Genomic DNA, 13,477 nt, shown 5'->3' with positions numbered 1-13,477 from the left:
CCATCGGAAATGTTGTGATCTTTAATGTTTTCATGTGTTGTACTTTATTTTTGTGGACTTTTTCAATCTGCACTGCAACCACATTAAGTTCCCCACTGTGGGATAAATCAATCAATCAATGTTTATTTGTATAGCCCTAAATCACAAGTGTCTCAAGCCTATCCTATTTTAATAAGTGCGTTTACTGTGAAATATAGTGCGGACAGTATGATTACAGTACATGTGAAATAACAGTTACTTGCCGGGAAATATAAAGACATGGTCATTTCTACAGCAATATACAGTCAGTTTGGATTACAGCATTTTATGTTTACCGTGTTTATATTCTGGAGAATTGTATTTAAACTGTGGAACGTGTTCTGCTATAGCTTCTGGACAAGTCGCTAAATGTTTGATGACGCGTGTGTCCTCTTATTTTTTCCAGCATTACACTTGAATACACTGTAAAAAAAATATTGTCAATTTACAATAACATTTACAGTAGTTTTACTGCGAAGTTAAATTGTGTGACATGTACTTTTTATTTACAGCAGTTTGTTAAGGTTACAGTATTTGTTCCAGTTGCACCATTGGTGTATTTAAAAAGATGTTGTGGAATCCTTGGTCATTACTTGTGATTGAAGGCTCGAACTGACACGCGCAAGTCTTTATTATTATTATTGTCCAGCAACATTGCAGCATCACACACTACACTTCTGCACCGGCCTGATTAGTGGGGCTTGGACACATAGGGGGTGTGTTGGGGGGTCGTGGGGGGACTATCTCGCCCCCCCCCGTCTTTTTCTCTTTCGCTGTGACTCGGCCCAGTTTTCCCGCTTTTGGCTGTGCATGCACGGCGCAGGCGGAGGGGGGGTTGCATGGGGGTGTTTATATGGGGGTTGCTGGGGGGGTGATGATGACAGAGGTCGGGTCGCGCTAATGGGCCAGTGAAGAGCGGCGGAGCACATACATTAATACACTTGTTCTTCCCTTCTCCAATCAGCATAGGTGTGTTCATTCTTTCTCTTCTTATACACCCACCTCCTCCTCCTCACACCACCCCCTCCCTCCTCTCTCTCTCTCTCTCTCTCTCTCTCTCTCTCTCTCTCTCTCTCTCTCTCTCTCTCTCTCTCTCTCTCTCTCTCTCTCTCTCTCTCTCTCTCACTCTCTCTCTCTCTCTCTCCCTCTCTTGCCCACTCTCTCATTCGCTCTCTCCCACGCCAGCGCACATCCACGCCAAACTCGCTGCGTCCTGACATCTGAGTTCACTGTCAATCTCTGTCTCCTTCGCAGGGATATCCCCTCCGTTTCCCTCTCCACTCCAGCACCCTTTTGGAAACTATTTTTTTTATTTTTTATTACCCAGCCCACTTTTTCTTCACTTCCACGAGGGGACACCGGCTAACCATCGTGGGTATATTTCCCCCCTGTTTTTTTTATTTTTTTATGTTCTTCCTGTGTATGGGCCGCGGACAAACAGGCAACACAGTGTGGTTTTGACACCAACGCAGGATGCCCCAAAAAGGTAAAAGTCTTCCATTACAACGTTTGTTAACATTATATCATCTGCTATTTTTGGGTTCAATTTGGTGCAGCAAATTAGGTATATAAAAAAAAAATCTAATATTTTCTTAAACTTATCTTATGTGCTTAATTTTGCCTAAAGAATAAAGCATTTAGGCGCAATGATTCGTTGAGCAAAGGCGTCAGATTGATTCACGCCGACCACTCAGCAAAAAAAAAAAAACTTCTTGCAGAAGAAGAGGGAGGAGCAAATAAAAACTCTATATTTGCCCTGCTAATAAATTAATGTAGTATATTTACAGATATATGCAGCGTGGACACAAATAACATTTTAATAAGTGTGTGTTCCGTTTGAAAATAATTGGAAAATACCAGCCTCATATTTGCATAAAAAATAATAGCAGTATAAGCAGCAAACTCCAATGATAAATACACGTTCTTAATTAAATTAGTGGCTTTTCCAATTTTATAAGACCGGCCTGCAAAAATGTTGTGTAATAGTTGCAAAAACAACAGAAAAGAAAGCAATGAGCAGTGAGGCCTGCATGCATGAACTATTTTGCTGTTTGTTGCGTGAATAAGCATATTGAATTAAGACATTGTTGTTCCGGATTATAAAGCAAAAGAAATGCAGATTAGATGCTATCGTTAACCCCGCGAACAACAACGTTGAGCTTTCGACCTTCAATAAATGATTAACCACGTGCGCCATACACAAGCTGCTTTACATGGTGCTTTTATTTATTTGCTGCAAAATGCATGGTTTATTTTTTTATTTTTTGTACAAATACTTTTTTAAATAATTATAGCATGTTTTAAACATGCGAGACGAGTGTGTGATGGAATTTTCAATGTGCATTTAATGAGCGTGCAAAACAGCAGCACGAGCAAGTGCCTGAAACACAATTAGGACACAACACAACTCTAACATGAAAAAAGTTTTCCCACACTGGTCCCCTTTCGATTCCCCCCCCTTATCTGTTCCTCAATTGAAAAGCTTCTTTTAATGCATTTGTCTTTTCCAATTGAGCACCCTACTGAGCTCTTGTGTCTTTACAACCACAGCACCAAACAACCACCGAATGTTTAACAGCAAGAAATAATTCTGTTTCTCCTATAAATTAAAAAAAAAATACATGCAAAACAAAAAAACAGCATTCACTCACACACACGCAGTTGCTGCACCCGGGTCACGGTCGCGTGTGTGTGTGTGTGAGAGAGAGAATGTGTGTGTGAATGGTCCCGAAGAGGGTGGGATGCATGCCTCCGGCTCTTTGTATTAATGTGAACTTGTTGGTGTGTTTCGTGGAGAAGCTGTGCGTGTTTTTAGCCGCCCTGGTATGAGGTGGCCTTAAAGGAGCAATACATATTTTTAAGGGTTGAATAAAGTTATGAAAAACTTTTTTTTTTAAATTAGAATAATTGAGTAGCCACCAATGGCTGTGCTAATGTCCTGTTTTGCTCTGTCCTATAGGGAGACATTAAGTAGTGCAAACGGCAGATGATTGACTAAATTGTAATAAGAGTGGACAGTCAACTCTGTTTCCAGGCAAGTTTAATATACAAAAACATGCAACACAAAAAATGATGCTAAATTACACCAAATGTATTCCTAAAATAATATTAATGAGGAAAGAGATGACAATTTGTAAATAAAAAAAAAAAGAAAATAAAAATCATTGTAAATTGAAGTTAACCTGTTTTATTATCTTCCCTTGTGATGCTTAGAATACCACAGCCAAGCCACGTGGGAGTCTGGCGTAGCCTCAATGATGCAAAACAGTAAGTTTTCTATTTATTATTATTTCATGCTGTGACATTTTTAATTGTGAGTGCATGGACGCAACACCTCTGACATTATTGCCTTAAAAAAAAGAGGTGAAAGTGTATTATTTGCATGATTGACATGGGGGACGTGTGTTGTTGTTCATTGCTGTCAATTTATTGTTGTGGTTATGTTATTATTGAACAAGTTAATCATACCAGAGGATGAAAAAATGGGGATGGGAGATATTATTTTTTTCTGCCTGGGTTGCTATGGAATAATTGCACATGCAGGCGCCTGCATACACGATAGGCCTGCATGAAACATGAGGGTAGGGAAATAATATTTTTCATGCAAATGAGTGCATTATTTATAGAAAACAAACACACACACATACATGGCTAGACCGGAAGTTGGGCTGAATTATGTCTTTCCTGGTGCAAAAAGACACAAAGAAAGTTAAACATGAACGTTTTCTCTCTTGCTGCTGGACAAGAGGTGTATGACATCTGTGATGAAGGTGTGTGCATTGATTTTATTACATTCCATATGTGCAAAAAAAAAAAAGTGGTTTTTGATGTGTGCAAAGTGGGTAAATATAATGTCTTTTCACGCAAGGGTTTGTCCAAGTGGGGTCACGGTCGTCTTTTGTACTAATAAGTCCTATGGGTGCGTCCAAAATGACACCATATGTTTTGGCGCGTAATCAGCGCCAGCGGGCGAGATGGACTCTATGAAGGCCACTTGAGGGAATTGAGCCATGATTAAGACTCATACGTGACAGCTTTTATCGATAATTCATTTCAAAATATGATGGTCATAAATCAGAGGCGATGGAGCAGCAGCAGCAAGGTTTTAACGCGCGCGAAGCCAATTTGGGCCATTAATTCCACGTAATCCTGGAATTAGCAAGGAGCAGGGAGGGATGATAGTGGATTTAGCATCAATCACATCCACGCAAGATGGAATATTATTATTACGCACAAGAAAAAGGGGGCCTTCTTTGGATCAGATTGAGCGCACACAATTTGTTGTCAAATACAAACAAGGATGCTAAGAGGAGGAGGGGGGGGGGCACTACATGTCACTTTTAATATGTTAAGAATCTAAGCGCGCCCTCGTTTCTGTGACCGCGCGTAGCCCCCCCCCCCCCCCCCCCCCCCAGGGCACCTTAAAACCAACCCCCTCCTTTCTCTCTTCCTCTGAGGGGTAAACGAGTAGCGTCCAATTTGGCCTGAGTGATATCCAAATGCAGGCAGAAAGGCTCGTTTTTTATCCTGCTACTATTTGTCGTGACGATGCGATTCGGCCGCGCTGGAGCCGTGTCACAAAGTGACGTGTCTGCCACAAAGTGCTCCCACTGATCTTTTCAATTAGCCTGCTCGTGCATGATCCGAGGCGACTTCCGCCCATTCCCAGAAATTAAGCTCAAAGTTGACGTGCGGCGAGCTTTATTTTAAAGACAAATGTCAGCCAGGCTCATCATATTTGCTTACCCCCCTCGTCTATATTCGGAGCTTATTTATTGCTAAGGAGCGCGGGCTGCGGGAGTCAATGTAGCGGCGGGCAGCGCAGGGGAAGCAGCAAAAGGGCGCAGGGACGCGCAGCGTGCAGGGGCGCTCCTACTTCAGGTTTGCAGGCTGCGGATATCTACTTTAACAGCATTTACCTCTCTTTTTACACAAATAAATGCATTTCATGCTTTTTAAAGATGCTTTCACGTGTGCGTAAAATGCGCACGTGGTTGGACTGGTAGCTAATTTAACATTTAATGCTTGCGTTATAATGATGCAATTGTCCTTTTAACACCGAAACAAGTGCAGAAATGTTCGTATGCATGTTTTATTTTATTTTATTTTTTTGCAGATTTATCCTGCACGTGCATCACAATTTTACAGGCTTAGTTTAGCATTTTTTTTTCCCACGGGGGTTATGAATGATGACCCTTATTCCGTCTGCCCACGCAGGTCACAGCGGCGTCAACCAGCTCGGCGGCGTGTTCGTCAACGGTAGACCGCTGCCAGATTCCACCCGCCAGAAAATAGTAGAACTCGCCCACAGCGGTGCTCGACCCTGCGACATCTCACGGATACTACAGGTGACCAACGCGCGGCTATTTATTTTTTTTAAAATTCATATTTGTATGTTTTTTTTTTCTCTAAATATGTGATGTATAGCCACAGAGAAGCTTGAATGAATGCAGGCAGTGCGCAACGGGATTGCGCTAAAGATATTTGTAATATTGGAGACAGGAGGAAAAAACGATGCCTGCTCTAATAATAATAATAATAATAATAATAATAATAATAGCAATAATACAAATAATAATAAAAATAATAGTAATAATAAATTAAAATAGCTCTATTGTAGCAAATGCCTAATTTACCATTCAAGGCATATTTTCTGTGTTTATAGACCCATGATGAAGTCCAAGTGGTGGACAGTGAAAAGGTGATACTTGAACGCCATCACAAGACATTCCACGGATAGTCCTAAATAATGGATGTGAATTGTGTTCTTTTGCTCTCCATCCAGGTGTCCAACGGCTGCGTGAGCAAGATCTTGGGCCGCTACTATGAGACGGGATCCATAAGACCGCGGGCCATCGGCGGCAGCAAGCCGAGGGTCGCCACGCCGGAGGTGGTCGCCAAGATCGCGCAATACAAGCGGGAGTGTCCGTCGATCTTCGCCTGGGAGATCCGCGACCGGCTTTTATCGGAGGGCATCTGCACCAACGACAACATACCCAGTGTAAGTTGAAGCGCGCCTGATTGCATTGGCGCCATTTTTGCGCGTTTACGCGCGCAGGACGCATCCAACCGTTCGCGCTTATTAATGCAAATTGCGCAGTTTTCTCTGGTTTCATTGCACGGCTGCACGCTTTCCCCGCTCATACATGCGCCATGTTGGGTCCTCTTCAGGTGTCATCGATAAACAGAGTTCTGCGCAACCTGGCGAGCGAGAAGCAACAGATGGGCGCAGATGGCATGTATGACAAGCTGAGGATGCTCAACGGTCAGACAGGAAGTTGGGGGACCCGGCCAGGCTGGTACCCCGGAACATCAGTGCCCGGCCAGCCCAATCCAGGTGAGCCTCGTCAACATCATCATCATCATCCTCTCTGCTGCACGTGTGCAAAACAATTATTGAGGCCTCGCAATGCGGTGCGTACGGCCCCGGATGTAGACATGCGTGACAGCGGGGCCCGTTCTCCCACTAAAGAGGTGTGGCGCGCGCACAAAGGAATGTTTCCGTCCACACGCAATGATGGCTGATGGGAAACACTCCCACTTTCCACGCAACCTGTAATTGCTCATTAGCAGAGGAGGCCTTTGTCTCTGTCTTTGTGAGTGTACGTGCGTGCGTGAGTGTGTGCGTGTGTGTGCGTATATACGTGTGTGTGTGTGTGTGTGTGTGTGTGTGTGTGTGTGTGTGTGTGTGTGTGTGTGTGTGTGTGTGCAGATCACTTGAAGGCCCAGCAGCACTTAACTGAAGCAGGCCTTGAAATGTAAACTAAAAAATTGCTTTTGTGCATTTAAAAGTATTTAAGAATAAATACAAATAATAACGTGCGTAATTGTTTTATCAGCATTTTAGTATGTGGTGGCAGACATTAATTAATATGCATTAACGTGTAAATTATCACGATATTCATATACCATCATCATTATTATTAATACCGCTGTTTTAAATTAATACAATATGATTAATGTGGTACAAATAATTATATTTATAATTCAACTTGTTTGCTTTTTAATGTAATTAAATAATTCAAGACTTTTAAGTAATAATAATAATAATAATAATAATAATAATAATAATCCATCCATTCATCTTGTAGTTCCATAATAATATTAATACTAATTTTTATTATTATTATAGAACTACAAGAATAAAATCGAATATTCAATTTTCTATGAATTTTTACTCTGATTTATATATTGTGATTATTAACAATAACAATTACAGGCCGAAAAGCATGACCAAAAGGCCGCCTGTTCGATTTCCTAAAAGAAAATAATCATAAGCTAAGTAAATAACCCACCCTGTCGGGTGAGGTGCCCCTGAGCAAGGCACACAAACTCCTCCTTATTATATGATTTCAAGCCGAACAGAAATACTGTCGCTATAATAAGTAGCTTCATAGAATAACTTTTATCATGATAACATGACATTTTTACCACCATGCATGATAATAACAGTGAAATACTAATATTAATTGAACATAAAATGAAGAACACGATCATAAACAAACAACAACGATAAGTTTTTTAAAAAAAAATGTAGAATACAGTTTAATTTAAAACGAGACGATATAGCTTAACATAGTAACAATATAATATGTGCAGCTAATGTGCAGAGTTAATTTGAAATAATAATAATAATGATAATGATGACAACACTTTAATTCAATGCTGAGTTAGAATACAGAAAAAAAAGCAATTTTTCATCCTATAAACGAATAAAAACTATTTCATGTTATGGCTCTAAATCCCGTCTCTATAGGATTTAGTCTCTCACTTTCTCTTTCACTTTTAAGCGATTTCTCAAGAGTGTTTTGATCCGGTCTCAGCGGCTGAAAGGTGCCGCAATTGGTTCGCCATCTTTTTTTTTTTTCCTCTCTCTCTTTCTTTCTCATTTTTTATGCTGCTTTTCCGCCTGACTGGCTGACACAACTTGATACTAAAGAATGAGTTTATTTCCCAGAAAACAAATCCCGGCAGAGGTCTGCCGCAGGATAATGGCGGCGCAGTCACCCCCTTTTTGTGGATTATCTCCCGCCATGGCATACAAAAGTTGTCTTATTTGATTGGATTCCACGCGCAAAGTGGGGTTGCTTGCAGGAAATTGCGCGTGCACGCACGGACTTTCTGATGATGTCCAACAAGTGGACGTGCAGACATTATGGTCGATAAGCCTTTTTTTTAAGAGGAGGTGGTGTTAGGATGGGGGTGTGTGAATAGATTGGCCTTATTTAGGAGTTGTTTGGGTGGGGGGGGGGCTCGCATGCTCTCTCCTCACTCATTTGTTTCCAATTGAGGACAGCAATCCTGAGTGGCGTGGACGTGATTAATGATGCTAGTGGATAAGGGTTAACACACTGGACTCAAAGCTCTGTTGACCGGCCTCCTCTTGGACACAATGCCAAAAAAAGAGTGTGGCCTGTGCAGCTCCAGTGGGAGAGGATCCTTTTGTGTGGGGCATACACCCCCCTCCCACCACCACACATATATTCCACCCACCATGCATGCTCGTCCCCATGCCTGTGTCCACAGTTTAATGGTTTCCCTTTACCCCTGAAGCCATTGTATCAGCCTGAAAAGCCTCCTCTGCTATTGAAAATAAAGTTGGTGGTCACCTCAATGGTTTTATACTGACGCCCATATGGGGACCATTGATGCTTCTGGGGTGGAGGGGGTGTTGCAAGTGAGTTTGGGCTTTTAATGCATGTCTCTGAAAAGAGGCTGGACTTTTTCTTGTCTGCTTTTGACAACACGCAGCATTGTTGCACTGTTGAGTTCCCACAATATTTGCTAAATAAGAGAAATAATCTGATACAGGGTCAAACTTCCGCCATCAGAACACTTTTAAGCGCCAATTTTTTGTAGTCACTATTTTGTTTGTTCTTACACGTAAAAATAAGTCATGTTAGAGTGTAAAAACTCATGGCCAATTTCCCAAATCGATTCGATTCTGAATCAGTTAATAATGATTCGATTCGTTCTACACCTTGATATTGAAAGCGTGTCAAATCGTTTTCTCTTCATCATAAATAACTTGGAAAAGTTTCAACTTCATCCAAAGTCCTCAAAAGTGCAAGTTTGACATAAGAAAATAATTTAAAGTGAAAGTGTGCTTGTGTTGCAACATTCCATCAATGCAAATTCAGATATTGTTTCTTCAAAGGCATCAGAGTGCTAAAAAAATCGATTCACATCCAAAATTTAATTTTTATTAATTCCGAAAAATGGATGGATGGATGGAATTCTGATATTGAATTGATTCAAAATTTTCCAGAATTTATGAAAGAAAATTCCTTTTTTTCTAAAGACGAAATTTTTGGATTAAAACATTAAACAACTAGTATTCCTATTATTATCATTATTATTATTGATCTGTATACTTATATAAGTATTGTATTTGTGTGTCTTCTCAATTACGTTGCAAATGTCTATACCAAGTATTGGAAAGCTGTGGTTAGGTTGGAGTTGTTCCATTGTAATTTATTAGACTGATAAACATTCTGTAATTTTTGTAAATAACATTTTAAGATACATTTGAAAAAATAAGTTTTTGAGGCCTGCACTGCGTGTATAAATCATACGTCAGCAGGTTTTATTATCATTTATATACCAGATATTATATTACGAGAATCATGTTGAATCAAAAATCTATTCTGAATCGAATCGGGAGGTGCCCACAGATTCCCACTATATCTTCCAGTGGAGTGGTTCTCAAACTTTTTTCACGAAGTACCACCTGAGAAAAAACTTGGTGCTCCAAGTACCACCATAATGACCAACGTTAAAATACAGTAGCGTAGTAGGCCGTAGTATTTATTGAAAAATATGCAGAAGTTTTATTTAACAAGTATATTTAATATTTTTGGCCACTTTAAAATGACACACAATTTGAACAGTAACACTGTGTTTGAGTATAGAAAATACAAAACTGTACATTATTTAGTGATTCTTTGGCATACCACAAGATGGTGCCAAATTGAGAATCACTGCTCTGGTAAATATGTAAGCTATTTTTAAGGGAGTCTTATTTCGTTAGCACAGCCAGACAGGATGTAATGCTCAGCAATTTTATTGTGAAGGCCGGAAGTGTGCACATGTTTTTTGTTGCACTTGACAATGCTCTGTGGAAGATGAAGATGTAAACAAAAGTATGTCTGCCCTCCTTTATTCAGCGTTGATCTTACAAGACTCTCAGTTACAAGTATAATCATATAGGAATAATATGTTGCAAGATCATAAGGTTGTGTGGTAGTACCGCTGCACGCGGCTAGTGGGGTAATTATTGATAGTATGTCGTGTAAATCGATATTGCTAAAAAATGAAAATATATTGATCAATAACTGACAAAAATTATGATCATCATCGGGGGCCTATTTGATACATTTTGTACATTAAAGATGTTAAAACCAATTAAATCTACATCAGAATATATTCTACACTATTACAAAAAAATATAGGTGACAAATCAAAACAATGTGTTGTACCTTATTATTTATGAAATCATTTAATTTTCAAATCATGTCAAGGGCCTACAACAAACTAACTGCAGGCTGAAAATGGCACCCAGAGCCACATCTTGGACACCCCTGCCCTAACCATACACTGTAAAAACATTATCATGATTTCACAGCATTAAACAGTATTTTTAAAAGTAGACTGCTGTAATAAAAATGTATTGTAATATTACAACAAATAACTGCAAAAAAATACAATCTACATTCCAGAGTCATTAACTTGTTATTTACCAGTAAATTACCGTAGATGTGACTGTGAAGTAATGCAATTGTTAGCCCGCAAGTTGCTGTGAATTTTCAATGACAATGGAGCCAAGATGATGTAAATGTGTGCTTGAAGCCAATATCTAAGACAATACAAGCTCGATACACAACAATAAATCCAATCTTGAAGGATAACATTGACAATAAAACAAGAGCATGTTTAAAATGATGATTATAAGTTAATAGTACAGAGATGAGGGCAATAATCAAAGATGCTAATAACAGAAAAATCAAAATCCACTTTATTTATAGAGCACATTAACAAATTGTTTCCAAAGTGCAGTACATTATCAAACAATATAAAAGTAAATAAAATGAAGGAATTTAAAAAACAATAGATATAATAATAACATAAGTTACAAAATTGAAAAATAAGACAGATGATTACACGACTCTTGCCAAAATTAGTATTACCAATATTATTAGTAATGGCTCTAAATGCTGTAACTACAATTATACTAATATATATATACTGTATATCTATTTACAATATTACTAATAATAGGTATTTTTTATGAGCCAAACACATTTTTTTAATGCAGCAGGTACCCTTAGGGTGCTGTTGAAATGGTACAAATGTGTACTTCATGTCACCTTGAACACTTTTAAAATGTATTAAGATATATTTATGGCATCTTAAAGACCAATTTTGTACTTTTGAAAGAGCATTCTTAAAACAACTATTCTTGTCTTTAAACCTTTATTTTGAGGGTGCATGGGGCAAAAAAGCCAAAAAAAAGCAAAATGCAGAGATACTGGTTGAACATAGTTGTTATCAGATTTACACTACATGCAGTACATTTGTGCCTGACAAGTGTTGGCCAGGAAAGTCAGTTGAAACAAAAAGTTGCAAGCAACAAGTTGTGTTATGTGATGGCAGGTCAAAGTTATGTGTGACTTGACTGCAAAAAGCCAAAAAAAAAGAGAACAATCCTTTTAATGTTTGTCAAATTGAGCTGTTGTCATCAAGTACATACATGCTGATGTTTTAAATGACACCATGGCTGACTTGGGTTGTAAAAAAGTGTGCAAAAGCCAAAGAAAAAGCCACCATGGATTCTTTGTTCCTTGATGGTGTGAAAAGTCTCACAGTTTGTTGCTTAACGTGAACTTTTATGGGACTCTACAGTGTATATTTTCTACAAAAAACCAAAGGAAAGTCTTGCTCAATGCACCATAAGCCTTTTTTGCTATAAGTGTTGGGAACATTTCTAAAAAGTCAAAGAAAAAGCCTAAAAACACACCGTCTTTAGCTTTTGAGTGTCAAAGTCTTGTGCAAATGTTGTTGTTCTATTGTAGTTTTAAAGCACTTTTTTGTCCTTATCATAATTCCCCCTTACAAAGTCCCAACAGCCGCTTATGCCCCTTGGCCTGGCAGTCTGGCGTCGGCATAAGCGGGTGTCAACATAACCGAAACCAGCCTATCCTAGCACATTTACCTAGGATACATATTTAGGATTTTTTTTTTTAACCTCGGGCAGGTTGTTGAAATTGTTTTCTTCCCTTTTTAAATAATTTATTTTGATTCTTCTGTTTTTAAATATTTTATTCTCTACACCAGTGGTCCTCAAACTTTTTTTTTTTTTTTACCAAGTACCACCTCAGAAAACACTTGGCTCTCCAAGTACCGCCATAATGACCAACATTAAAATGCAGTAGCATAGCAGGCAGAAGTATTCATTAAAAACGATGCAGAGCTTTTATTTGACAAGTATATTTAATATTTTTGGTCACTGTAATGTTGAACGCAGTTTGAACAATAACTCTGTGTTTGAATATTTAATTAAGTGATTTTTCGGCGTACCACAGTTTGAGAATCACTGCAGCTGTTGTGATCATTTTGTCAAATGTCTTTACGAGAGTTACGATAACAAATCTGACCAAAAAAATTACATTGGAGCATCCTATTGCTGTGGTAGAATGCAGGTTGTAGCACCCCACTTTTATTTTGAAGCTTACTTTGCACTGAACAGGAAGCCACTGTGTGCATGTTGCAAAGCTGTGGTTTGTTGCTGATGTCTTTTCATGAAAATGATGACAAACAGACAGATTTTTCAGAGCAATGACCATTTTTATGTCAACAAAAGTGGTCGACAATGTATGTTGACGTCAACTTTAGCAGGCTGTTTTTAATAGACTTGACGAGTTGTTCCTCGCGGCCTGTCGACATAAGCGGGTGACCTTGCATATTGTGTGACTTAAAGGAGTACAGTCACTAATACAATATAATAACTAGGGCTGTCAAACTATTTAATCCGAATAATGGCGCCTTTTAATTTGGAATTATCATGATTATAGTCAATTTTGAAAATGTTTTACTTGAATGCACGTCATTAATGACAATATTATCTAAAGTACCATCAGGATGTGTTTTGAAGTGACATTTGCCAGCAAGCACACCAGTCGGATACATTGACCTGATCACTGCGTGACTAATCAGTGTTTATGCGGGATTAATGCGATCATTTTGTGTGATTAAAGCGCTTCAGTCCTAATAATAACAACACACAATTTGTTTGTTTGGTCCTCAGACGGCTGCCAGCCACAAGACGGCGCAGGAGAGAACACAAATTCCATTAGTTCAAACGGCGAGGACTCCGAGGAGACTCAGATGCGCTTGCAGCTCAAAAGGAAGCTGCAGAGAAACCGCACTTCTTTCACGCAGGAGCAGATCGAGGCACTGGAAA

At 39.1% G+C, this 13,477-nt stretch overlaps 1 protein-coding gene across 5 annotated transcripts in view; it reads left to right on the top strand.

The window, feature by feature from the left end:
• The window catches only part of pax6b (paired box 6b), a 28,420-nt gene that overhangs the window by 5,196 nt on the left and 9,747 nt on the right, over positions 1-13,477 (top strand). The window contains exons 2-9 of one of the 5 annotated variants that reach the window (XM_062026438.1): positions 1,273-1,504; positions 3,232-3,285; positions 3,765-3,788; positions 5,236-5,366; positions 5,684-5,719; positions 5,804-6,019; positions 6,190-6,355; positions 13,322-13,477. The exon at positions 13,322-13,477 is cut by the window's right edge and continues 3 nt beyond it. In XM_062026438.1, coding sequence (XP_061882422.1) covers positions 1,492-1,504; positions 3,232-3,285; positions 3,765-3,788; positions 5,236-5,366; positions 5,684-5,719; positions 5,804-6,019; positions 6,190-6,355; positions 13,322-13,477 — 796 coding nt within the window. In that variant the 5' untranslated portion in view covers positions 1,273-1,491. Of the gene's footprint in view, positions 1-1,272; positions 1,505-3,037; positions 3,053-3,231; positions 3,286-3,764; positions 3,789-5,235; positions 5,367-5,683; positions 5,720-5,803; positions 6,020-6,189; positions 6,356-13,321 lie in introns of those variants that run through there. The other 4 variants (XM_062026465.1, XM_062026445.1, XM_062026455.1 and 1 more) reach the window with 4 other exon arrangements.

Source organism: Entelurus aequoreus, linkage group LG02, assembly GCF_033978785.1.
Source record: "Entelurus aequoreus isolate RoL-2023_Sb linkage group LG02, RoL_Eaeq_v1.1, whole genome shotgun sequence".
Lineage (NCBI taxonomy): Eukaryota > Metazoa > Chordata > Actinopteri > Syngnathiformes > Syngnathidae > Entelurus > Entelurus aequoreus.
The sequence above is the reverse complement of the archived record's forward strand: the minus strand, read 5'-3'. Positions and strand labels throughout refer to the sequence as shown.